The sequence below is a fragment of the Pelophylax lessonae genome (assembly GCF_965119305.1).
Source record: "Pelophylax lessonae genome assembly, chromosome: 3".
Taxonomy (NCBI): domain Eukaryota; kingdom Metazoa; phylum Chordata; class Amphibia; order Anura; family Ranidae; genus Pelophylax; species Pelophylax lessonae.
The window spans coordinates 407,510,347-407,537,386 of NC_138770.1; the positions used below are offsets into that span (position 1 = coordinate 407,510,347).

At 45.4% G+C, this 27,040-nt stretch overlaps 1 protein-coding gene across 1 annotated transcript in view; it reads left to right on the top strand.

Moving 5' to 3' along the window:
- Nucleotides 1–24,892, top strand: part of LOC309551823 (amine sulfotransferase-like) — an 89,265-nt gene extending 64,373 nt beyond the window's left edge. Inside the window, exons 5-6 of the mRNA XM_082252519.1 lie at nt 13,053–13,233; nt 24,712–24,892. Coding sequence (XP_082108645.1) covers nt 13,053–13,233; nt 24,712–24,830 — 300 coding nt within the window. The 3' untranslated portion in view covers nt 24,831–24,892. The remainder of the gene's footprint in view (nt 1–13,052; nt 13,234–24,711) is intronic.
- Nucleotides 24,893–27,040: the final 2,148 nt, after the last annotated feature.

The window sequence follows — 27,040 nt, forward strand, 5'->3', positions numbered from 1 at the left end:
TCATGTGCAGCTTCACTAGATTTTGCACTCTCCAGTTTTTTGGTAAATCAACCCCATAGTGTCAGTGTTAGTGATGTCGCGAACCTAAAATTCGCGGTTCGCGAACGGCGAACGCGAACATCGGCAAATGTTCGCGAACCGGCGAACCGGGCGAACCGCCATAGACTTCAATAGGCAGGCGAATTTTAAAACACACAGGGACTCTTTCTGGCCACAATAGTGATGGAAAAGTTGTTTCAAGGGGACTAACACCTGGACTGTGGCATGCCGGAGAGGGATCACGCAAAAAAAAGTTCTTAAAAATTATAATTTTTTGATAGAGAGCCAATTATTGGAAAAATTAAAAAAAAATAAAAATAAAAAATTTCTTTGGATTTAGCATCTGGGGGGTCTAAAAAGTGTACCTGTGAAGTTTCAGCTCTGTAGCATGTCCAGAACCCCTAAAAAACAGCATTTTTCTTATATTTTCAGGAATATGGCTTCTCTGCGGCTGGCTTTTACTCTTGCAGGCATTTAGCGGGCATTTTTTTAGGCAGGCATGTCATTTTTTGTATTTAGTGTCTGGGGGGTCACAAAAGTGTACCTGTCAAGTTTCAGCTCTGTAGCATGTCCAGAACCCCTAAAAAACAGCATTTTTCTTATATTTTCAGGAATACGGCTTCTCTGCGGCTGTCTTTTTCTCTTGCAGGCATTTATCGGGCATTTTTTTAGGCAGGCATGTCATTTTTTGTATTTAGTGTCTGGGGGGTCACAAAAGTGTACCTGTCAAGTTTCAGCTCTGTAGCATGTCCAGAACCCCTAAAAAACAGCATTTTTCTTATATTTTCAGGAATACGGCTTCTCTGCGGCTGTCTTTTTCTCTTGCAGGCATTTATCGGGCATTTTTTTAGGCAGGCATGTCATTTTTTGTATTTAGTGTCTGGGGGGTCTAAAAAGTGTACCTGTCAATTTTCAGCTCTGTAGCATGTCCAGAACCCCTAAAAAACAGCATTTTTCTTATATTTTCAGGAATATGGCTTCTCTGCGGCTGGCTTTTTCTCTTGCAGGCATTTAGCGGGCATTTTTTTAGGCAGGCATGTCATTTTTTGTATTTAGTGTCTGGGGGGTCTAAAAAGTGTACCTGTCAAGTTTCAGCTCTGTAGCATGTCCAGAACCCCTAAAAAACAGCATTTTTCTTATATTTTCAGGAATACGGCTTCTCTGCGGCTGTCTTTTTCTCTTGCAGGCATTTATCGGGCATTTTTTTAGGCAGGCATGTCATTTTTTGTATTTAGTGTCTGGGGGGTCACAAAAGTGTACCTGTCAAGTTTCAGCTCTGTAGCATGTCCAGAACCCCTAAAAAACAGCATTTTTCTTATATTTTCAGGAATACGGCTTCTCTGCGGCTGTCTTTTTCTCTTGCAGGCATTTATCGGGCATTTTTTTAGGCAGGCATGTCATTTTTTGTATTTAGTGTCTGGGGGGTCACAAAAGTTTACCTGTCAAGTTTCAGCTCTGTAGCATGTCCAGAACCCCTAAAAAACAGCATTTTTCTTATATTTTCAGGAATACGGCTTCTCTGCGGCTGTCTTTTTCTCTTGCAGGCATTTATCGGGCATTTTTTTAGGCAGGCATCTCATTTTTTGTATTTAGTGTCTGGGGGGTCTAAAAAGTGTACCTGTCAAGTTTCAGCTCTGTAGCATGTCCAGAACCCCTAAAAAAAAGCATTTTTCTTATATTTTCAGGAATACGGCTTCTCTGCGGCTGGCTTTTTCTCTTGCAGGCATATATATCAGTGGTGGGTGGGCAGTGGCACAGTACACTCTCTGTGGACCTGGCAGCAGTCACTGGCACCCAGGCAACTGCAATTTAAAAAATATATATATATATTTTTTACTTTGCAAGCTGCTGTGCCACTTTATATATCAGTGGTGGGTGGGCAGTGGCACAGTACACTCTGTGGACCTGACAGCAGTCACTGGCACCCAGGCAACTGCAATTTAAAAAATATATATATATTTTTTTACTTTGCAAGCTGCTGTGCCACTTTATATATCAGTGGTGGGTGGGCAGTGGCACAGTACACTCTCTGTGGACCTGACAGCAGTCACTGGCACCCAGGCAACTGCAATTTAAAAAAATATATATTTTTTTTTACTTTGCAAGCTGCTGTGCCACCTTATATATCAGTGGTGGGTGGGCAGTGGCACAGTACACTCTCTGTGGACCTGACAGCAGTCACTGGCACCCAGGCAACTGCAATTTAAAAAAATATATATATTTTTTTTACTTTGCAAGCTGCTGTGCCACCTTATATATCAGTGGTGGGTGGGCAGTGGCACAGTACACTCTCTGTGGACCTGACAGCAGTCACTGGCACCCAGGCAACTGCAATTTAAAAAATATATATATATTTTTTTTACTTTGCAAGCTGCTGTGCCACCTTATATATCAGTGGTGGGTGGGCAGTGGCACAGTACACTCTCTGTGGACCTGACAGCAGTCACTGGCACCCAGGCAACTGCAATTTAAAAAAATATATATATTTTTTTTACTTTGCAAGCTGCTGTGCCACCTTATATATCAGTGGTGGGTGGGCACACAGTGGCACTGCAGTGGGCACAGTACACTCTGTGGACCTGACAGTCACTGGCAGCCCAGGCAACTGCAATAATAAAAAATATTTTTTTTTTCAATTTATTGCAACAAGATGCTGTGCCAACGTATATATATCAGTGGTGGGCAGTGCACTGCAGTGGGTACAGTGCACTCTGTGGACCTGACACAGCACTCACTGCAATTATGACAGAGGAAAAAAATATATTTTTTAAAATGCCAGGTACTGTGCCTGTGCCACCCGAAATGAGTGTGGTGTGCACACAGTACAGTCTGTGGTAGGTCTGTGGCCTCTCACACACAGCGGGCAGGCAACTGCAGTGTACAATAGATATATATATATATATATATATTGTAAAGTTTGGGGGTTCTAGCTCCACCGGATTGAGTGCACAACCGTTTAAAACATAAACAAAAAGGCTTTATTTCAGCAAACTTAAACAGGCTTCCAGCAGTGCATAAATCAAACACAAAATAAAGTCCGCTTTTCTTCAGCACAAAGGAATAAAGCAAGAAAAAAGGCACATACGGTTTTGTGGATGGGTCTTCACCCCAAGGTTTGAAACAGTCCTTAATAGACCTCTCAGCAGCTTCCAGCAAACTTGCAGCTCCTTCAGACAGGTGCAACCACCAAACTACTCCTCCCCCACACTCACCTATTGCTGCTTCCTGTCTCTTAAGGACTGCTTCTCATGGGTCTTAACCCTGTATGTGCTGGAATCCCTTATGGTCAGGGGTGGGGGCTCTTTCCCACCCGAATATCACTACAGAGCCCCCCAAATTCCGGGTCCCAAATATCGCTCTATTCAACACAGAGAGCACTGCGATTCAGTCCTCCTGATTTTAGCTATTTCCAGGAATTTCTCACCCGTCTTGGGTGACCCCCTGAACATTTCCCAACTTCCCTTAAAGAGACCACAACCCAAACACAGGAGATATATAGCGATTGTCCAGGACCCAACCTTGGCGTCCTGTACATATCCCCCCCCTCTGCCTCAACGCGGAGGTGTTGGAGGCACCACACGACAGCATACAGTGGACTCGGGAGAGGGCATCGGCATTCTGATGCTGTCTCCCGGGTCTGTGTTCTACCACAAAATTGAACTCCTGGAGAGAAAGGAACCACCTTGTCACCCTGGCATTGGTGTACTTGTTCTGTCTCATCCAGGTCAATGGGGCATGGTCTGACACCAGGCGAAACCTCCTACCTAGGAGAAAATACCGTAGGGAGTCCAAAGCCCACTTGATGGCAAGACACTCCCGCTCCACCACAGCGTAGTTTCTCTCTGCTGTCGTTAGCTTCCTACTCAGAAAAACCACGGGGTGTTCTTCCCCATTGACCACTTGAGAGAGGACCGCTCCTAATCCTTCACTTGAAGCATCTGTCTGCACTACAAAATCCTTGGAGAAATCGGGAGCTACGAGCACCGGATGTTGGCATAATGCCGCCTTAAGCTTCTGAAAAGCTTCTTCGGCATTCGCGCTCCACTTTATCATCACTGACTTTCTACCTTTGGTCAAGTCAGTCAATGGTGCAGCAATGGTGGCAAAGTTGGGGACAAACCTCCGGTAGTAGCCAACTATGCCCAAAAATGCTCTGACCTGCTTTTTGGTTAGGGGACGGGGCCAGCCCTGTATGGCTTCTACCTTATTCATTTGGGGTTTAACCAGCCCTCTACCCACAATGTACCCTAGGTACTTGGCTTCCTCCATCCCGATTGCACATTTCTCTGGATTGATGGTGAACCCTGCTCTTCTCAAGGAGTCTACGACTGCCTGAACCCGGGGAAGATGGGACTCCCAATCAGTGCTGAAGACGACTATGTCATCCAGGTAGACGGAAGCATATCTTTGATGTGGACGTAAAGTTTTATCCATGGCCCTTTGGAATGTGGCAGGGGCAGAGTGCAGACCAAATGGCATCCTTTTGTACTGGAAGTGGCCTTCCGGGGTGGAGAAGGCTGTTTTCTCCCTGGCCTCCTTGGTTAGGGGAATCTGCCAGTACCCTTTTGTGAGGTCAAGCGTGGTGATATACCTGGCTGGACCCAACCTCTCAATTAACTCGTCTATCCGGGGCATAGGATATGCATCGAACTTGGAGATTTCATTAAGCTTTCTGAAGTCATTGCAGAAGCGAAGAGTGCCGTTGGGTTTAGGCACCAACACAATTGGACTCGACCACTCGCTCTGCGACTCTTCAATGACATCAAGCTCAAGCATTCTTTTTACCTCCTCAGACACTGCCACCCTATGAGCTTCTGGGATACGATACGGCTTTAACCGGATTTTTTCATTGGGCTCGGTTACAATGTCATGCTCGATGACATTGGTGAGACCAGGTAACCCTGAAAACATGTCCCTATTTCTTTGCAGAAATTCTTTTGCCTGTTGGGTCTGGGGCCTAGACAGGGTAGCAGCAACCTGCACTAGGTCAATCCCTGCAGGGTCCCCTGACTGGACACCTATCACTGCAGACACCTGTTCTCTATCTCTCCAGGGTTTCAACAAATTTATGTGGTAGATCTGGTATGGCTTTCTTCTCCCAGGCTGGTGTACCTTGTAGTTCACTTCCCCCATTTTTTCCACTATCTCAAACGGACCTTGCCACTTGGCCAAGAACTTGCTCTCCACCGTTGGTATTAGGACGGCCACCCGGTCTCCTATTTGAAATTGTCTGATTTTAGCCGACCGGTTGTACACCCTTCTTTGGGCATCTTGAGCCTTCTGCAGATGCTCCCTCACCAACGGCATTACCTTAGCCACTCTCTCTCGCATTTGGGAGATATGCTCTACCACAGTTTTGTGTGGGGAAGACTCACTTTCCCATGTCTCCTTTACTAGATCTAGCAACCCCCGGGGCCTTCGCCCATACACTAACTCAAACGGTGAGAAACCCGTTGATGCTTGTGGAACCTCCCGGATGGCAAACAACAGGGCAGGGAGTAACATATCCCAATCCTTCCCATCTTTCTGGACCACTCTTTTTAACATGCATTTTAAAGTTTTATTGAACCTCTCGACTAGGCCATCAGTCTGCGGGTGATAGACGGACGTCCGCAACTGTTTAATCTGGAACAGTTTGCACAAGTCCGCCATCACTTTGGACATAAAAGGGGTGCCCTGGTCCGTCAATATTTCTTTGGGGAACCCCGTTCGGGAAAACATTTGAAACAGTTCCCTGGCAATGGCCTTAGAGGAAGTTTTCCTTAAAGGGACTGCTTCTGGATATCTAGTGGCATAGTCTAGGATGACTAGTATATATTGGTACCCCCTTGCTGACTTCACCAGGGGTCCTACGAGATCCATTGCAATTCGTTCAAATGGTACCTCGATAATTGGCAAGGGTACCAGGGGGTTTCTGTAATGGGACACCGGGGCAGTTAACTGGCAAGTCGGACAGGACGCACAATACCTTTTAACCTCGGCCTTTACCCCTGGCCAGTAAAACCGGTCAGTTACCCTGGCCTCTGTTTTTTCTGCCCCCAGGTGTCCTCCCAGTGCATCATTGTGGGCTAGATCGAGAAGCATCCGCCTATAAGGCTGGGGAACCAGCAACTGCTCGACAGTTTCCCCTCGGCTTTCAGCCACTCGATAAACCAAGTTATCTTTCAATGCAAAATGAGGAAACCTCTGGTCTGCACCTGGTATTTGTGGGATCCCATCAATAACAGAAACCTGCTCTCTAGCATTGACCAAGGTAAGATCCTGCAATTGAGCGGTGCCAAACGCACCCCTGGATACGTCCAGGTCTGGATGCACTGGCCTTGAGGAGGTTTCCCCTTCACTCTCCTCAACCTGGGACTGTGGTGGGGAGAGTTCCTCATCATCCTCTCCCAGCATAACCTGTAACGGGGAGACTTCCCCCCCCTCAGAGGTCAGCTCGGTCTTGCGACCTGAAACAGAAACAATATCGTCCACTTTAACATTTGCTGCAATGTCATTGTTAGTGACAGGTACCTCCCCATCAGGGGGTTGTGTTGTGGGGATTTCAGGCCCGGACCCCTCAGACTCTGTTCCTTCGAGGCCGAGGGTCCCCAGTCCCCTTGGTTGTCCAGGCTGTTCACACTGTACCTGGTTCCATAGTTCAAAAAACAGTGGGCAGTCCCGCCCCACTATGACATCATGTATCAAATTTCTTACCACCCCGACTTCTTGTGTCACAGAGGTACCACCATAGGCAACAGTCACTGGCACCAGGGGGTACTCTCTGGTGTCCCCATGGATACATACTACCCGTAGAGTCTTACTTACTGGGCCGAGTCTTCCGATCACCCTGGTATGTACCAGCGTTACCATGCTACCAGAGTCCAGCAGAGCCTTGGCAGGAAGGTGGTTCACCCATAGTTCACATTCAAACTGTCCGGTCGCTATATCAAGATGGGTGACACATGCTCTTTGCACATAAAAAGAGCTTCTCCGAACAGTCCCACACTCCATAGGCTCCTCCTGAAGTGGGCATTGTGCCCGGGTATGCCCCCAGGACCGACATCGCCAGCACTGTATGTCTCCCATCCTTGGGACAGGAACCAACCTCCGTGGTTCTGCTGTAGAAGATACCGGTTTGTGGGTGACAACGTCTGGCGGAGCTTCTCTCCTAGGTGCTGTGGCTGGCCTGGTTGCCCTATGTGTGGGTTCCCGATGCTTGGCAGGCCCGAGCAGGTCTTCCACCACAGTGTATCTTTCGACCAACTCTACCAGCTGGTCAGCGGTTGCAGGGTCACCATGGCTTACCCAGCGCTGTAGGTCATCTGGTAGGGACCGCAGGTACCAGTCCATCACTACCCGTTCCACCATTTGCGGGCCTGTCAGCTTCTCTGGTTGCAGCCATTTTTTCACCAGCTGTACCAGTTCGTGCATCTGGGACCTGGGTGGCCGATTAGGTTTGTACCTCCAGCGGTGCACCCTCTGAGCCCGGACAGCTGTGGTCACCCCCAGGCGGGCCAAGATCTCTGCCTTCAGACGCTCATAGTCGCTGATGTGCTCAGTTGGAAGGTCAAAGTAGGCTTTTTGCGGGTCACCAGTAAGGAAAGGGGAGATAATGCCAGCCCATTGGTCACGGGGCCACCCCTCTCTCTCCGCTATCCTCTCAAAAGTTGTGAGAAAAGCCTCCACATCATCACTGGGGGTCAGTTTTTGCAAGTAATGACTGGCTCTCACAGATACTGGGTTGCCATCGGCAATGACTGCTTGCTCTCGTCCCTGAGCCAAACGCTGTACTGCCTCCTGCAAGGCAGCCACCTGTGCTTGAGTGGACTCCTGCTGGGCAGTAAACTGAGCAGCTAGCAACCGTGTGCTTTCCTGTTGTGCCTTTACAGCCTGTGCCAGGGCTTGCTGCTGCTGAGCCATTGCTTCCTCATGGCGACGGTTTGCCTCTACTGAGGCTTGCTGCTGGGTCACAGTGGCTTGCACCAGTGCTTTAATAACTTCCTCCATGCCTGCTGTTTGTAGTGTCTGAGCTGTTTTAACATGCCATAGGTATACTGTCTCTTTAAATGTCAGTTTTTGGTTTTAAACGGCTTTTGCGGCTGCAAAATGCACTCTGCCCGCATCCGAGACACCAGTTGTAAAGTTTGGGGGTTCTAGCTCCACCGGATTGAGTGCACAACCGTTTAAAACATAAACAAAAAGGCTTTATTTCAGCAAACTTAAACAGGCTTCCAGCAGTGCATAAATCAAACACAAAATAAAGTCCGCTTTTCTTCAGCACAAAGGAATAAAGCAAGAAAAAAGGCACATACGGTTTTGTGGATGGGTCTTCACCCCAAGGTTTGAAACAGTCCTTAATAGACCTCTCAGCAGCTTCCAGCAAACTTGCAGCTCCTTCAGACAGGTGCAACCACCAAACTACTCCTCCCCCACACTCACCTATTGCTGCTTCCTGTCTCTTAAGGACTGCTTCTCATGGGTCTTAACCCTGTATGTGCTGGAATCCCTTATGGTCAGGGGTGGGGGCTCTTTCCCACCCGAATATCACTACAGAGCCCCCCAAATTCCGGGTCCCAAATATCGCTCTATTCAACACAGAGAGCACTGCGATTCAGTCCTCCTGATTTTAGCTATTTCCAGGAATTTCTCACCCGTCTTGGGTGACCCCCTGAACATTTCCCAACTTCCCTTAAAGAGACCACAACCCAAACACAGGAGATATATAGCGATTGTCCAGGACCCAACCTTGGCGTCCTGTACAATATATATATATATAAAGAAAAAAATCTATTACCTTACCAGCCCTTAAAAGGGCTTTTGGGGACACTATATATATATATATATATATGTATATATATAAATAAAAAAATCCTCAATTACCAGCCCTTAAAAGGGCTTTTGGGGACACTAGATAGATATAGATATATATATATATGAAGAAACAACTCAATTACCAGCCCTTAAAAGGGCTTTTGGGGACGCTAGGTATATATATATATATATATATATATATATATATATATATATATATATATATATATATATATATATAAAAAAAAAAAAACCACAAATACCAGCCCTTAGAAGGGCTTTTTGGGGTGCTGATATTACAGCAGTAGTGGACCAAGAACACTGCAAGACCAGGAACACTGACTAACTGTCCCTAGCTTAACAGCAGCAGCAGCAGCAGCAGCAGCTCTCCCTACTCTCACTACACACACTGCTTCAGAATGATCTAAGATGGATGCTGCCCTTGCTTATTTATAGGAGGTGGGAGGGTGTGGGAGGGAGGTACGCTGATTGGCTGGAAATGTGTCTGCTGACTGTAAAGTTCAGGGTCAAAGTTTGCCTCAATGATGTCTTATGGGGGGCGGACCGAACATCGCATATGTTCGCCGGCAGCGGCGAACGCGAACATGCTAAGTTCGCCGGGAACTGTTCGCCGGCGAACAGTTCTATACATCTCTAGTCAGTGTATCAAAGCTGTACAGAAATGATAGCGGGACCCCCCACAAACCGCATATTGTAGTTTACTTCTGTGAATTGCAGTGGTGAAGTACATTGCCTTGTTTGACCCCCCCCCCCCCCCAGTTTTTTTTTCAACCCAAAAGCATTGCAACTGTGGATGGCAGGTGCAATTCCAGGCTTCTGCAGACAATTTCTCCAGCTCTAAGCTCAAAATTAGATATGGATTTTCAGTTAAAAAACTGTAGGAGGTGTCAATGGACTACGAGAGCAGCGATGAATGCACTTTTGCTTGTATTCTATTGAAAACTGCCACGGTGGCAGACAGGACCTGTAGTTAATTTGAGTGGTACAATGTACCCGATACCCATTCACATGGGGGGGGCGGGATCTGGGGGCCTCCTTGTTAACGGGGGCTTCCAGATTCCGATAAGCCCCCCACCTGCAGACCCCCCACAACCACAGCCCAGGGCCGTCGTGAAGAGGCCTTTGGTATGGATTTTGGGGAGACCCCTCGTCATTTTTTTTTTTTTTATTTATTTTGGCGTGGAGTTCCCCTTAAAATCTGTACCAGACTCAAAGGGCATGGTATAGATTTTGGGGGACCCCATGCAATTTTGTTTTTAAAATTCTGTCATAGGGTTCCACTTAAATACAGGGCACTTTCACCCTCCTTCTGCCCAGTCCAATTTTCAACTTTTCAATTTTCGGGTGCGCATTGGCATCTATGGGAAATATTGGTAAGCTTGACATGGCACAGCTCCCAGTCTTTTGAATTGGCGTCTATGGGAAATATTGGTCAGCTTGGCATGGCACTGCTCCCCGTCTTTACCCTAGGTGTTTATGGGAAGTATTGGACAGCTTGACATGGCACTGCTCCCTGTCTTTAACATTGGCGTCTATAGGAGATTTTGGCCAGCTTGGCATGGCACTGCTCACAAAGTGACAGGGACTCAAAACTTAGGGAGCAATGAGAGGGGACCCAGGACTACAACATATCCATACATTTTAAAAGTGGAGAATGCCTGTACACTACACTGACTGCACTAAACTAACTCAACACACTATCCACTAACTACCTGCCTAATCTCTATTATAAAGCACTATACATTGCTGCCGTATAAGCAGCAGGCCCATATAGTGTGGGGCGTGGACTTCGCCCCTGAGCCATGATTGGCTAAACGCACCCTGCCTTTGGCCAATCATGGCTCTGACAGGACATTGTGCTGTGATTGGCCAAAGCATACAGGTCAGGTGCATGCTTTGGCCAATCATCAGAAATCAATGCAATGCAACAGCGCAGTGCATTTTGAGGTGCTCATCGGCGGGCAAACTACCCACCGAGTGCCCCATTTGTTCGTGTGTTAACTGAACACATGAACAGCTGATGTTCGAGTCGTACTTACATTCGAAACGAACACAGAGCCCATCCCTACTCCGTTCTTCTGTTATCAGCACAGCTCTGAACATTCTTTCCTCTGCCTACGTGGAGGAGGGGGGGGGGGGGTGTGCCTTTCCTCCAAACAGCTGTCGCACAGTGTATGCCAAGACTGCACTCCCACAGCTGAAACACTCCCACAGCTGTATACTTTCTAAACAGTATATAAAACTGAAGATAGCAGATATACAAATAAAACTTATATATGGAGATTTCTTTCATCTCTGTGTATCATCTGAGTCTATTCGCTTCACTGGGTATAGGAGAGGGTTTACATCCAATTTAAGGTTTTTCTTATCTTAATGCATTTTCTTGATTAACCACTTCCCGCCCGCCCTATTACAAAATGATGGCGGGAATGTGGTTGTGTTATCCTGACCGGACGTCATATGACGGCGGCAGGATAACACAGCTCTGGGCGCCCCCCGGGGGCGCGCAGAGCGGCGATCGGTGATGCGAGGTGTCAGTCTGACACCCTGCATCTCCGATCTCGGTAAAGAGCCTCTGACGGAGGCTCTTTACCATGTGATCAGCCGTGTCCAATCACGGCTGGTCACATAGTAAATAGGAACAGCCGCTGATCGGCTTTCCTTAGTTCGTGCCTGACAGGCACGAGCAAAGGAGCGCCGATCGCCGGCTCCCCTGACAGGGGGGGGGGGGGTCGGCACTGGTAATCAGATCATTGATTACCAGTGCAGACCCTCGGGGGGGATGCCACTAGATCCACCAGGGATGCCCACTATGACCCCAGGGATGCCCACTATGACCCCAGGGATGCCCACTATGGCCACCAGGGATGGCAGTCAGGGCTCAGGGAGCCCCACATTGCCCTCCCCATCAGTGATGCCCACCAGTGTCCTCCCTATCAGTGCTGCCCACAAGTGCCCATCATTGCCATCCTTTAGTGTCGCCCACCAGTGCCCATTATTGCCCACCAGTGCCGCCTATCAGTGCCCATTAGTGCCCATCAGTGCCGCCCACCAGTGCCACCCATCAGTGCCCATCAGTGCCCACCAGTGCCGCCTATCAGTGCCCATTAGTGCCCATCAGTGCCGCCCACCGGTGCCACCCATCAGTGCCCATCAGTGCCCACCAGTGCCGCCTATCAGTGCCCATTAGTGCCCGTCAGTGCCACCTATCAGTGCCCATCAGTGCCACCTATCAGTGTCCATCAATGCCGCCTATCAGTGCCCAGCAGTGCCGCCTATCAGTGCCCACCAATGCTGCATATCTGTGCTACCTATCAGTGCCGCATATCAGTGCCAATCAGTGCCGCCTATCAGTGCCGCCTATCAGTGCCACCCCATCAGTGCCTCCTCATCAGTGCCTCCTCATCAGTGCCTGTCAGTGCAGTCTCATCAGTGCAGGAAAAAACATATTTATTTACAAAATTGTATAACATAAACAAAAAAACTTTTTTTTTTTTTCAAACTTTTCGGTCTTTTTTTATTTGTTTAGCAAAAAGTAAAAATCGCACAGGTGATCAAATACCACCAAAAGAAAGCTCTATTTGTGGGGGGAAAATGACATAAATTTGGTGTAGGTACAGTGTTGCATGACCGCGCAATTGTCATTCAAATTGCAACAGCGCTAAAAGGGGAAAATTGGCCTGGGCAGGAAGGGAGGGAAGTGCCCTGTATTAAAGTGGTTAAGGTAAAAAACCTTCTGTGATCAGGATCCCCTCTAGCTCCCTTAAATACTCACCTGAGCCCAATCTTGATCCAGTGCTGTGCTCAGAAGCAGCGGCTCTCTCCGCACAGGACAGAGAGGCAGCATCAGGAGCCAATCAAATCCTGTGACGAGGGAGCAGGGTGTGGAGCTAAGCCTCACTGTGTTTATGGATCGAGCCTGCATGGGTGCCCCCCCCCCCCATTGCTGAAGAGGAGGAGCCAGAAGCGCATGTTACTGCACTGGAAGTGATGAAAAATTATAATGTTTGCCCCTAATTATAACTATAATTTTCCCTGCCTCAAAATGAATGTTTCTGTATGTCAGTATGGTATATTTAAATATTTTAAAGAGATAACAACTAGCTTTGAAACTTATTTTTCAAAGGTGCCAAAACTAATTTATCAGATAATATTAACTTTTTTTTTTTCTGTTAAAATTGTTTTTCTCATGTTTGTAGGACCTTCGGTCGGTTGTCAAGCAAATCTCCACATTTTTAGGAAAAAAATTAGATGATGAGGCAATAGATATTGTGGTAAAAAAGGCATCTTTCAAAGAGATGAAAAAGGATCCTCTTGCAAATAAAGAATCCGTGCCTGACCACATTATAGATAAAAAATTTGGGTCTTTTATGCGTAAAGGTAAAATAATTCAGTTATATTGTAAAGGTGTTTTGTTCTTATATATAGTGTGCTTCAAAATTATAATATTGTATGTGAAGGTAGATGAGACCCCTGGTCCCAATGATAGTCCCGGACTATCTATAACTTCTTTGCTCATTTTGTGTCTGCAGGCCTGGGAGGCTGGTTTCTGGAAATAACACAGACGGAGACAGATGTATAGTGAAACCAAGCTCTCAGTTTATTATAGGCTCGTTGTGGGTTATATAGTAAAAGATAAGGAAATATGTCATGAATATAGGATACTTGTTACGTTCTTATTGGTTAAACAGTTTAAGGAGACCAAAGATCACTTCGGGGAATAATACCATATAGGGCATATATCGTGTGACTAGAATCACCTGACATGATTTCATCAGGAACAGCATAAACTTGCCATGTCTTATAACACGTACACACTTAGACCTTGACCCGTACACACTTACATAGCTTGTATAACTAAGATTGAAATAGAAAATGGAGTAGGAACATACAAAATGGAGGGCACATAGAATTTGATATCTCCCCATCTCCCACAAGCCCCTCTTAAAATCATTAACCCTTAATTGATTTTCCCTTGTCACCCTGTATGTCATTGGAATATATAATTCTTAGGGATATTATCAGGGGTCCTAAACCTCCTAGGAATATAGTACCACGATTGGCAGATTTATTTTCTATATCCCTGCTGCTTGAAAGACCAGATCATATATCATCCTTTAAACCAGCCGTCACTAAATGGCGGCCCGCGGTCCAGGAGCGGCCCGCACGATGCTTCCGCCCGGACCCGTCAGGCCGCCACTGTAAGTAGTTATTAGTTTGCTGGGACCGCGGGTGTCCCAGCAACCAGTGACATTACGGGTGTGCGCCCCGCCCCCTGCTTCTTTCTTCGGCTCCCTCCCAGCCAGCCGCGAGTTGGGGCGAGACGTCACGAGCGGGTCCCGCCCCCTGCTTCTTTCTTCGGCTCCCTCCCAGCCAGCCGCGAGTTGGGGCGAGACGTCACGAGCGGGCCCCGCCCCCTGCTTCTTTCTTCGGCTCCCTCCCAGCCAGCCGCGAGTTGGGGCGTGACGTCACGAGCGGGCCCCGCCCCCCTGCTCCTAACTGCGGCTCCTGACTCTCACACTCAGCCTAGCCGCGAGCACGCCCTGCCCCTCTGATGTTCGCTGCTCCTGGCTCCCGCATTTTCTGCTCCCAAAGGTATGTGGGGCACATTTTTATAAAATGCAGACTGATGGGCATATTTTGTTAAGGGGCACACATTTGTGTCCATTAGAGTGCCCCATAAAATATGCCTATTAGAGTCCCCCCTAGCATAAAATTTGCTCATCAGCGTGCCTCCTAGCATAAAATGTGCCCATCGGCGTGACCCTTAGCATAAAATTTGCCCATCAGCATGCCCCTTAACATAAAATATGCCCATCAGTGTGACCCTAACATAAAATAAGGGGAACGCTGATGGGCACATTTTATGTTAAGGGGAACTCTAATGGGCATATTTTATGTTAAGGGGAACTCTAATGGGCATATTTTATGTTAAGGGGAACTCTAATGGGCATATTTTATGTTAAGAGCAACGCTCTGCCCATCAGCGTGCCCCTTAACATAAAATGTTCCCATTAGAGTGCCCCTTAACATAAAATATGCCCATTAGAGTTCCCCTTAACATAAAATATGCCCATTAGAGTTCCCCTTAACATAAAATATGCCCATTAGAGTTCGCCTTAACATAAAATATGCCCATCAGAATGCCGCCTAACATAAAATGTGCCCATCAAAGTGCCCCTAACATAAAATGTGCCCATCAGAATGCCCCCTAACATAAAATGTGCCCATCAAAGTGCCCCCTAACATAAAATGTGCCCATCAGCGTTCCCCTTATTTTATGTTAGGGTCACACTGATGGGCATATTTTATGTTAAGGGGCATGCTGATGGGCAAATTTTATGCTAAGGGTCACGCCGATGGGCACATTTTATGCTAGGAGGCACGCTGATGAGCAAATTTTATGCTAAGGGTCACGCCGATGGGCAAATTTTATGCTAGGGGGCACGCTGATGGGCAAATTTTATGCTAAGGGTCACGCTGATGGGCACATTTTATGTTAGGGGGCACTCTGATGGGCACATTTTATGTTAAGAGCAACACTGATGGACACGTTTTGTTTTGCCCATCAGTGTGCCCCCTAACAAAATGTGCCCATCAGAGTGCCCCCTAACATAAAATGTGCCCATCAGCGTGCCCCCTAACATAAAATGTGCCCATCAGAGTGCCCCCTAACATAAAATGTGCCCATCAGCGTGCTCCTTATTTTATGTTAAGGGGCACGCTGATGGACACATTTTATGTTAGGGGGCACTCAAATGGGCATATTTTATGTTAAGAGCAACGCTGATGGACACGTTTTTGTTTTGCCCATCTTTCTGAGTCATAGCTCAGACTTCAGATTCGGACCTCGGCCCAAAGAAAATTTTAGCAACCGGACCTCCTTGAATTTTAATTCATTACCCCTGCTTTAAACAATAAGGTTCTTTTTTTCTTTCTGTTTATACCTCTTAATGTACTCAGTATATTCTTTAGGGTTATTAGTCGAGGGGGTCTGGTAGCCTGGGACTTGGTGGGATAGCATAGAGACATTTTTCACTTTTGGTCGGGAAACTCTAGCAATAATACACATTACGAGTTTGAAGCATGCATATAGGAATAATAAAAAAAGCAAAACCATTATAACAGTCATAGCGATATTTTTCAACCATGAGGATATTCCTCCAAATTCAAAATTCCCACTACTAAAAGGACTCCATGTCTTAGCAATATTCCTAGCTTCCTGTTGCAACTTGTCTACTTCTTTCTGGTGCTGTGCAATAATATCATAATAATCGGGTATCTCAACAGATGTATTGTGTATCCATGTGCAACATTCATAATCCTCCGTAACTTCACATAACCCAGTAAGAGCAGCACTCATGCTTTCTATGGCTAGGTCATGGAGCTCAAGTTGTTTCTTAATTGCCCTCACTTCTATATTTAATTTGGTAATGTCCCCTGAGTTCTTATCTAGGATGTCATCGAGAATTTTAGAGTAATTATTCAACCTTTTCATCATGTCTATTCCCCATCCGGTCCATGAGGGGAACCAGGCCCATACCATATCCTTTTCAAGGAATAATTCCCTTTTATTGCGGTGTTTGAGGGGGTACCTAGGATACATACTAGCTTCGAGGAGATGTCCTCCTTCGTTGTCTCCCACTACACCCATGATGGGAACTAGGGATGCGAGGTAACACCACCCTTGGGGTTCAATGGGGATCCAAGGGTGACAAATCTTTCCACAACAAATATAAGTACTGTTTCCCAAAGCTAGGGGATGTTTGTGAAGTAGTGCCATTAATTGATCATCATAACTGGACCAAGCTAAATTTGACAACAACTGTCCTATTGGGGAAGAGGAAGTGGAACTGGAGTTAAGAAAGTTCATTAGAGTGGCGTTTAGGGCTGGTTCTGAGGTGTGCCAGAAGGAGCTGTCCATCGAGGTCATTGAGAAATTAATCTTAGTTTGCCGGCACACTTCAGCTCCCTTGGTGGAGTTTCCCAACCTAAAACGCCAGTCTGGGGAATGACTCCTACCAATAATTTGGAAAGTGAGGGTATCATTTGAGAGTGTTCTCGTGACATTGGTGAGGACAACAGGAGGTGTACCATTTAGGAAAGGGGTGAAGTTTAAAGGTATCGCTATTAGGGGGATTCTAGCGGTGCTAGGATAGAGTTTACTACATATCCAACATTTTTCATATCCGGATTTCTGGGCATAGGCATATTTAAATTGCAACAATGACATTTTATCTGTAAGACTTTTTGAGCTTTCATCTCTCTTTTGTCTGTTATGTGCATTACTCTGTGTTGGGGTGTTGGAAGCTCTGCAAATGGCCTGTAGCCCTACCAGGTCTTCTGGATAATAAATACAGTTAGTGGTAACCCATACTACAGAGAAGACTGAAAATGATACGAGTCCTATAAGTAGCCAAAGTTTTCCAGAATCTGGTGCTATTAGGAATGTCATTTTTCTACAGGGTCAGGGCCGCCTGCCTCTGAAAAACCCCCTTTTCTTGACTATCCTGTTCGAGGTCAGAGTCGTCCACTCCCGTTAGTACCTCTCTTGCTTCTGGACCTTCCTGTTCAAGGTCAGGGCCGTCCGCCCCCGTTAGTACCTCTCTTGGGTCTGGATCTGGACTTGCTTCTGGGGGTGGAGCCTCCTTCACCAATTTTACTCGAGTAGCGTGGATCCAGGTGGGGCTGTCTTCAGTCAGGACTGCTGTTCTGGTTACTGCAACAACGGTAGTGGGAGGGCCATAGGCGAAATCCTGTGGTTTCTTTCCTTTGGGGTACAGTTTGATCACCACTTCATCTCCTTCCTTCAGGGAATGGGTTGGTATCTGTGAAAAGAAAAGAAAAGGTGCGAGCAACTTTTCGTTCTACTTGATTCAAAATTTCAATTACTCTTTTCTCAACTTGTCCTTTTCATCCTTTCCACTATTCCTGAGCTCTATTTTCAGGATTTTGACTAGTTTCTGGCATCTTCTTTTTTGGTGGGGAACATTTCCGGCCATCGAGAAAACATGTCAGTGATGACACATGCTGGTTGTGTTCCCCCTCTTGGGAGAGGGATGTGTATAAAATCAATCTGCAGATGCGTGAATTGTGTTGTGGGATAGGGCAAGTGTTCATGTGCGGATTACTCCTAATGCAGGTAAGGCATTTTTTTTTTACATATTTTCAACTAATCGAGCTGTGCCCGTGATGTAAAAATCTTTCTGAATCTGTTTTAAAGTGGCCTTCCATCCTATGTGTCCTATTCCATGGTAGTGGGCAATGCAAATAGGAGCACTATTACGGGGTATACACGGTTTCCCCTCTTTGCAAATTAATCCTGTTATAGGATTCTTTTGCAAGACAGGATAACCCCAGTCCTCCAATTCCTCAGCAGTGGCTGAGGCTTGTAGATCTGTGATCAACTGGGCATCATCGGGGAGGATGTGGGTTAGGACAGGCATTTGTTTTAGGGCTCCTAAAGGTAACTGTTGTGCAGCTGCCTTTGCTATTTTGTCTGCTAGTGCGTTGCCCTTGGAGATGTCATCAGTACCTCTGGTATGTGCCCTACATTGAATGATAGCTAACTCTGAGGGTAACAACATAGCCTGAAGAAGGTTGGTGATGAGCTCTTTCATCATGTCTGCACGGAGTTAAGTGACACTTTCAATAGTTTCCAGGCAGTCATGTGGTTCTTGGCCCATATCATCTGCTGAATCCATCTACTATTGACTAAAAGGAACTCTTATTTCTTCCCTGCTTTGGGCCTATATGTAAAAACCTATTTGTAGATGTGTGAATGGGGTTGTTGGGTATTGGAGATGCTCATGTTTGGCCTTATATGTTTGGATTGTTTGTACCTAATACAGGTGATGCATCTAGCAACATATGCTTTCATGAATTTAGATGGGCTTGCAAATAAAAAAAACTGCCAGTAATACTGTATATGTTCTTTCCCACCCCCTGTGTCCTATTCCACAATACTAGGCAATAAATAGTGGGGCACTAGCTGCGGGGATACATACAAGAGCTCCCCTCTTTTAGAAAAAAGGCCATTTTCAACTTTTTCTAAATCATCACCCAATTCCTTAAAACTTGTTCTGTAGCATGCGTTTATGGCTTCTAACAATATGTGATATTTTGGCCTGGAGCAAGAAATGAACTACAAAAACATCTCTTGCTCCTTCTATGGCTGCCTATAAATCATGTTGTGGTGTAACACAACCTTTAATACCAGTAGCCCATTTAAAACTGGGGCCTACCTAGGGTAAATGATGTGGCCATCCCTATTACCATCTCACAAGATGCTATGTACTATGTTCGGAGTCACTTCAGGCATGCCTTAGACCTGGACTGCGACCATCTTTGGACAAAAACTATAGGGCAAAGTTTACCACCATACTCCTGGGCAAGTACACCTGTCATGGTCTTACAATTGTCCCTTGCATAAACACAAAACATTTTTCCATGATTTGGGAGGCCCAGTGCAGGCGCTACAACCATAGCATTTTTCAGATATATGAACGCATTCAACATTACTTGTGACATTTCTGGACCTGTGGTTTGTCTCAAAATGTTATTATAGATAGGAGCAGTCCGGATCCATAACAATCAATGATCCTGTGGGCGGGCAAGACCCACTGTGGGCTGGCAAGACCCACTTCTTATATGACTGACTCTACTATCACCTGTGAGAACAAAACCAAGGTAAACAACACTTTCCTGACACCACTGTCATAATTCCTGTGACACTTTGTGTCCACATACATGTACATTTCAATAAACTCACTCGCTCTGACTGGCCTCCACAGAGTGACTACATATGTTATCCACATATTGTAGCGGGACTGACCCATGAGCAGGTGTCCATCCCCTCTTGAATGGTCTGGAGAACTATAGAGCGGACAATTGAATTGTCTACTTGACCCTAAGGCATTTCTACACCAGGTAAGTTACCTGGACTGAAAAATAAGAAACAAAGATGGCTGTGTCTCCTCGTCCAATAGGACACCTTAAAAAAAACACACTACTTAAACCAATCACTGTAAAGTGGGTAACATCGGATGGTATGGCTGTCAGTAGAGATGGCATATCAGATACCACTTGCATGCTATGATCAGATAAAAAAAACTTTTTGGCTCGGTGCCAGTCTTACAAAAAAAACTTTTGGCCTTGTGCCAATCTATCAAAAATCTTGACCAGAGGTTCCCCTCCTTCAATAGAGGATACCCCTAAAATATCACTCAAAGTATCCTTGCCATTTATGGCGATCTATGTTTTGCCTAATAAAACAGTGTGTTTGTTCATTGCTATTATTCTCCCTTATCTTATGAGATAAGCACAAATGTATAAATGGCAAAACTTCAAAAAATTCTATATAAATAATTGCATATGTATGGGAATGCTGAGACCGTTTGTCCTCCCAACTGTTCTGAATTAGGGAACTAATGCAGAAGTGCATTTGCAGCAGTGACCCCCCCTCTTTTCCCCTCGTGTAAGGAAATGTAGTAGTTTTAAATGTATCTGACATATAAACATTTTCTGCTCGTCTGACATTACGAAGAAAACTACACCTGCCTTGGAGAATGACACCGTGGGGTGCAGGTGTGGTCAGGGGTATTTGTAAGGTAATATTATTATTATAGGGGGACCTATGTCCTACTCTTTGATTTGCCTCTTCTGATAAGGTCCTTGGAAATGTGCGCTGACAGGCTGTTTTTCTTTAGACAGATCCAAAAAACCAGTTGCATCGCTCTCTCGTGGGAAAGGACTGGAACTCTTCATTGTCTCAGTTCATTCTGCCATTTTATCTATCCATGGGTTGATTAAATAATAGTCAGTACCGCAGACTCTCGCTACATATTCCTTACAGTTTTCTCCTGCTTGGGGAGGTGGGGGTGGCTTGCTGCCTCCGTGACCCATTGCTGCAGACAACGGGGTTCACGGACCGAGCGCTTATTAGACTAAAGCAATCTAATTCTAAGTTCCCTGTCTATTTATAACTGGCAATTTTATTTATTATAAAAGATTGTTGTCTGCGTCTGGTAAATATTTTTAAGTTGTCTATATGTTACCCCTACTAGGTCAAAATCTATCTGTCCGTGAAAGTTGACTCTATGATGCACAATTTTACATTCAGGGTTACTAGAAACAAACTGACTTCCTAAAAATCTTTTTCTCTTCAGTGGCAAAATACAGACTAATTTAGCAGAGTCTAAGTTATGGTGAGTTATATCAAAATCTAAACAATGGGTGCAGATTGGACAGGGCATCTGCTACAATCTATCACAGAGTCATGGAACGTTCACAGTGCTCGACTGCCACCCAGGTTGCCCTGTGTGCGTCTTCCCAAAACGTGAACTAGTCACAGTGTATTTCAGCCGTGCTGACAATACGGAGCGTTTCGAATGCAGCGTGACTACTCTGGCATTCTCATCAGAGAAAGAACATTCAGTAAATGACTCAGGTCTGTTCACTTACCACCCAGACTCATTGAATCATACAAACAGATTATCTTATACTTCTATGCGACAGAGAAGGAAAGCTTAAAGATTTTTCAGACACAAAACGAGCAATTTTCTAACACTTCTTAAGTCTCCCTGAGACTAAATATTTCCCTGAAATATTTCAATTATAGGTATGTTGCGTGTGTTCCCGGAACACACCAACCCCTGTGGTTCAATTGGATATGAGTTTAATCAGGGTCCCCCGGAGCCTCACTACAATCGGTTACATAGAAAAGGATTTTTCTACTTACCGAGTGAGTGGGTGTCCGCGGGGAGTGATTCTCATATCCCGGACGAGCCCCCAAAACTGAAGGTAGATGAGACCCCTGGTCCCAATGATAGTCCCGGACTATCTATAACTTCTTTGCTCGTTTTGTGTCTGCAGGCCTGGGAGGCTGGTTTCTGGAAATAACACAGACGGAGACAGATGTATAGTGAAACCAAGCTCTCAGTTTATTATAGGCTCGTTGTGGGTTATATAGTAAAAGATAAGGAAATATGTCATGAATATAGGATACTTGTTACGTTCTTATTGGTTAAACAGTTTAAGGAGACCAAAGATCACTTCGGGGAATAATACCATATAGGGCATATATCGTGTGACTAGAATCACCTGACATGATTTCATCAGGAACAGCATAAACTTGCCATGTCTTATAACACGTACACACTTAGACCTTGACCCGTACACACTTACATAGCTTGTATAACTAAGATTGAAATAGAAAATGGAGTAGGAACATACAAAATGGAGGGCACATAGAATTTGATATCTCCCCATCTCCCCATCTCCCACAGTATGCTGCTTACATTTAGTTATTTTACATATATATAATATATAATATATATATATATATAGAGGGCTTTTTTTTCTGGCGGAACAAGCCCGAACAGTGTTTCGGCACCTCTGCCGAAGCACTCCCTGTGTCCTAATCTGTGTAGCCTGCCTGTAAAAAAGCCCTAGCAGCCACGGAGGGATCAAACGTGGAGGCACCTCTGCCAGAGCACTCCCCCCATATCCTGTACTGCTGCGCTGCCCATAACAAAAAAAAAAACTGGTGGTCACTGAGGGATTAAACCTCTGCAGCTTGTGAGAGCGGAAGGTGGAGTGATCTGTGCTCCGCAGAGCGACCGGAAGGTCTTTTTGGTGCCAGTCTACTCGATGTGTAAGAGCGAGGTGTGGCGTGGCCGCACAGATGATCATAGATGGTGTGGGTAGGTAACCTGTCCTCCTCCTCAGTGCTGGAGACTGTGGAAACAAGTATTCTGGTAACAAAATAACAATGCTGCTGAATGGGTCTGTGCTGTGTCTCTTTGCTGGACTGGACTGGGCTGTCTCTTTGATGTACTGGACTAGGCTGGGCTGTCTCTTTGAGGTACTGGACTGGGCTGTCTCTTTGAGGTACTGGACTGGGCTGGGCTGTCTCTGATGTACTGGACTGGGCTGTCTTTTTGATGTACTGGGCTGTGGCGGTCTTTGCATGACTGGGCTGTCTCTTTGATGTACTGGATTGGCCTGTCTTTTTGATTTGCTGGACTGGGCTTTCTCTTTGCTGGACTGGGCTTTCTCTTTGCTGGACTGGGCTGTCTCTTTGATGTACTGGGCTGTCTCTTTTATGTACTGGACTGGGCTGTCTTTTTGATGTGCTGGACTGGGCTGTGGCTGTCTCTTTAATGTACTGGGCTGTGGCTGTCTCTTTGCTGGATTGGACTGGGCTGTCTCCTTGATGTACTGGACTGGGCTGTCTCCTTGATGTACTGGACTGGGCTGTCTCCTTGATGTACTGGATTGGGCTGTCTTCTTGATGTACTGGGCTGGGCTGTCTTCTTGATGTACTGGGCTGGGCTGTCTTCTTGATGTACTGGGCTGGGCTGTCTTCTTGATGTACTGGGCTGGGCTGTCTTCTTGATGTACTGGGCTGGGCTGTCTTCTTGATGTACTGGGCTGGGCTGTCTTCTTGATGTACTGGACTGGGCTGTCTTCTTGATGTACTGGACTGGGCTGTCTTCTTGATGTACTGGACTGGGCTGTCTTCTTGATGTACTGGACTGGACTGTCTCCTTGATGTACTGGACTGGGCTGTGGCTGTCTCTTTGCTGGACTGGACTGGCTATTTGATGTGCTTGGCTGTGGCTGTCTCTTTGCTGGACTGGACTGGGCTGTCTCCTTGTTGTGCTGGGCTGTGGCTGTATCTTTGATGTACTGGGCTGTCTCTTTGATGTGCTAGACTGGGCTGTCTCCTTGCTGGACTGGGCTGTGGCTGTCTCTTTGCTGGACTGGGCTGTCTCTTTGTTGGACTGGATTGGGATATCTCTTCAATGTGCTGGGCTGTGGCTGTCTCTTTGCTGGACTGGACTGGGCTGTCTCCTTCTTGTGCTTGGCTGTTGCCATCTCTTTGCTGGACTGGGCTGTCTTTTTGATGTGCTTTACTGGGCTGCCTTTTTGATGTGCTGGACTGGGCTGTCTCCTTACTGGACTGGGCTGTCTCTTTTATGTACTGGGCTGTGGCTGTCTCTTTTCTGGATTGGACTGGGCTGTCTCCTTGATGTACTGGACTGGGCTGTCTCCTTGATGCACTGGACTGTGGCTGTCTCTTTACTGGGCTGGGCTGTCTCTTTGATGTGCTTGGCTGTGGCTGTCTCTTTGATGTGCTTGGCTGTGGCTGTCTCTTTGCTGGACTGGGCTGCCTCTTTGATGTGATTGGCTGTCTCTTTGCTGGACTGGACTGTGCTGTCTCTTTTATGTACTGGGCTGTGGCTGTCTCTTTTCTGGATTGGACTGGGCTGTCTCCTTGATGTACTGGACTGGGCTGTCTCCTTGATGCACTGGACTGTGGCTGTCTCTTTACTGGACTGGGCTGGGCTGTCTCTTCGATGAGCTGTACTGTGGCTGTTTCTTTGATGTACTGGGCTGTGGCTGTCTCTTTGCTGGACTGCACTGTCTTTTTGATGTGCTAGACTGGGCTGTCTCTTTGCTGGACTGGGCTGTGGCTGTCTCTTTGCTGGACTGGGCTGTGGCTGTCTCTTTGCTGGACTGGACTGGGCTGTCACCTTCAGGTATGTGATTATGTTTAATGTTAGATTTTAGATTTATCACTATCATCTATAAAATGTATCTATATCACTTCGAACACTCTCAAGTAGCATTACTGTAAATATAAATAAGAGTACCAGTCTTCATGATCTGAGGATAGACCCAGATAATGTCCATGTCTATAAGGTCTGTCATCTGTGGGCATCGCTTGATAACAACTAATCTATTGATATTTCCTTTGACTCACTTGAAAGCCATTAAAACGCTGAATTACTTTATAATGTACAGTATTTGAGCTAAATAATGTAAGGTGGATTTGTGTTACTTTCTCTTCAGGCCAAGTTGGAGACTGGAAAAACATAATGACTGTGGCACAGAGTGAAACATTTGACAAACTATTCCAAGAGAAAATGGGAGATGTATCATTACATTTTACCTGGGAAGTCTCTGAATGAACAAGAATAGCCCCCGGTTTTCTCTATTTTAATTTTTTCAAATCTCAAGCCATGACAAAATTACAAATGCATTTTGCTTGATTTAAAGCTAGTTGTAAATATTAATAAATAGCGTGAATCTCATAGATTTAAAAAAAAAAATAAAATTAATACACCAGCAATGTCATCTTCTCCACACATGGATTGGCTTTTTAATTACCTCTGTTTAACTCTAAATTCTGTGTCCTTACATAAACTGCTATAAGCAAACAGAAGAGAGTAGTGTGTGGTGTATTACTGCCAGTGGGGGCAAGAAAATTAAATTTTATGTATAACCACGCCACCAACTATTATGCCATATCAGCAGGCAGGTCAATAATATAGAGGGACCGGACTACTGTACTTCAAGAAAAAAACTTTTAGCATCCATTGAGGGACACTGGAATTGTGGATTACCTTAAACATGGGATGGGATATCGAAAAGCAGTCAAACTGAGGGACGATCAATAGACAATTAGAGAGCTATCCAATGTGGAAACCCTAATATACATACTATAAAGGACAGCAGCAAAAAATAGAAAATGTGGGCAATAGTGAAAAATCGTTTGGATAACTACAAAAGGAGGCCAAGCCTAGCTTAAATAACCTTTGTTCAGGGAACGGAAGCTGGGATGAACAGGATATGATCAGATGAAAGATCAATGAGGGAACTGCTAAGCTTCAGTAGAATATACCTAACCCTTGATTTCAGGGAGTAGAAAATCCATGGGACGAAAGGATGCCATTCTAAAAAAAGGTACACTTGAAAAGAGAAACAACGTTTAATCATACTACCCCTGAGCCCTTTGGAAAGGGAGGGTAGAGTGAGAAAGAACCCTTGTATAAAAAGGGGGTAAAGAAAGAAGTAGAAGGACGAGAACAGAGAACACCTAAGGGTGTTCTGGTGTGTGGTAGTTACACAACAAATCTGTCTTCAAAGCCAGTTGCCTATGAATTAATAATATTAATACTAGGATTCCAGAATCCTCCAGGCTAAGACCTTTGCTGAGGAGTGGAGGGAAACAACACTAGGAAGGTTCATGTAGAAGTTAGAAGGGAAAAAAATCTAAGGAGTCTTCCTTACAGGATTGTAGCACAGTACAGTAGAAACAAATTCTTCTATAAGCATGTCCCACAAAGGGCCTTTGGAATTACCCTGTCCCCTTAGGAGAACCATAGCAGGGTAACAAAATTACATGTTTGTTGGCTGTCGGAGAAGTGTGGGATCTGAAACGGATGTATGCTTTCTTGGAATTGAGAAGAGGGGTGCAGAAATGAAGACCCCTCACTGACTAGAGAGATACTGATCAAACAATGAGAGTGGAAAATATTACCTGGTCCCTATAAAAAAATGTAGACATGAAGAACAGACTGCAGAGAGACTAAATAAGGAAAACGTTCAGCCTGTGTACTGCAGAGGTAGTTCTAAAAAAAATAAAAACTTTGAGGGAAACCGAACGTGCAGGAAAAGTCATGTTAAAAGAATGACCATGAAGAAATTTCTGATGACACAAGAACTGTCTGTTTACAGAATCATAGTTAAAGAAACTTCTGAATATGGGAGTCTATTCAGATAGAGAGAACGTGCAACCCTGAAAAGTCCAGCATTAATAAATACGATTTTATAATCTAAAAAGATCAGGTAGATGACTGATTCAAAAACTAGAATTGCCAATTTAAGTGTAGAAAAATATTTTGTAATACCAATAACCTCATAAACCATGAAGAGGTAATTGGGAAAATAATCTACGGATTTTAGTAAGGGCCAACAGTTCAGAGAGTGGACTTGTTTTTGAGGCTCTCGGGACAGGATCCTCATATCATGTGAAGTGCAAACATTTCTAAGAGCTTCACACAGATAAAATTAGTTAAAAAGGGTGGTCATAATGATCAGTGCTGTAAATTGTGTCCAGATCCACTTCAGGAATCAGTATAGTCAGGTCCTTGTTCATGAAAGAATTAGCAGCAACTGATATTCATAGACACAGTAGGTCAACCATTCCCCTAGGAATGAGACAGGGCTGAGGGGAAATGAGTACCGCAAGAAGTGCAATCATCTTTAAAGTGGTAATAAATCTGGAAAACAAAAAACAATCCAATTGAATGGAATAAAAGTCACCTGTTCTAAGCATTTGAGCTTTTGTGGCATCTTGAAGCACTCCCGTTCTCCAGCTATTGCCCCTGCTCTTCTG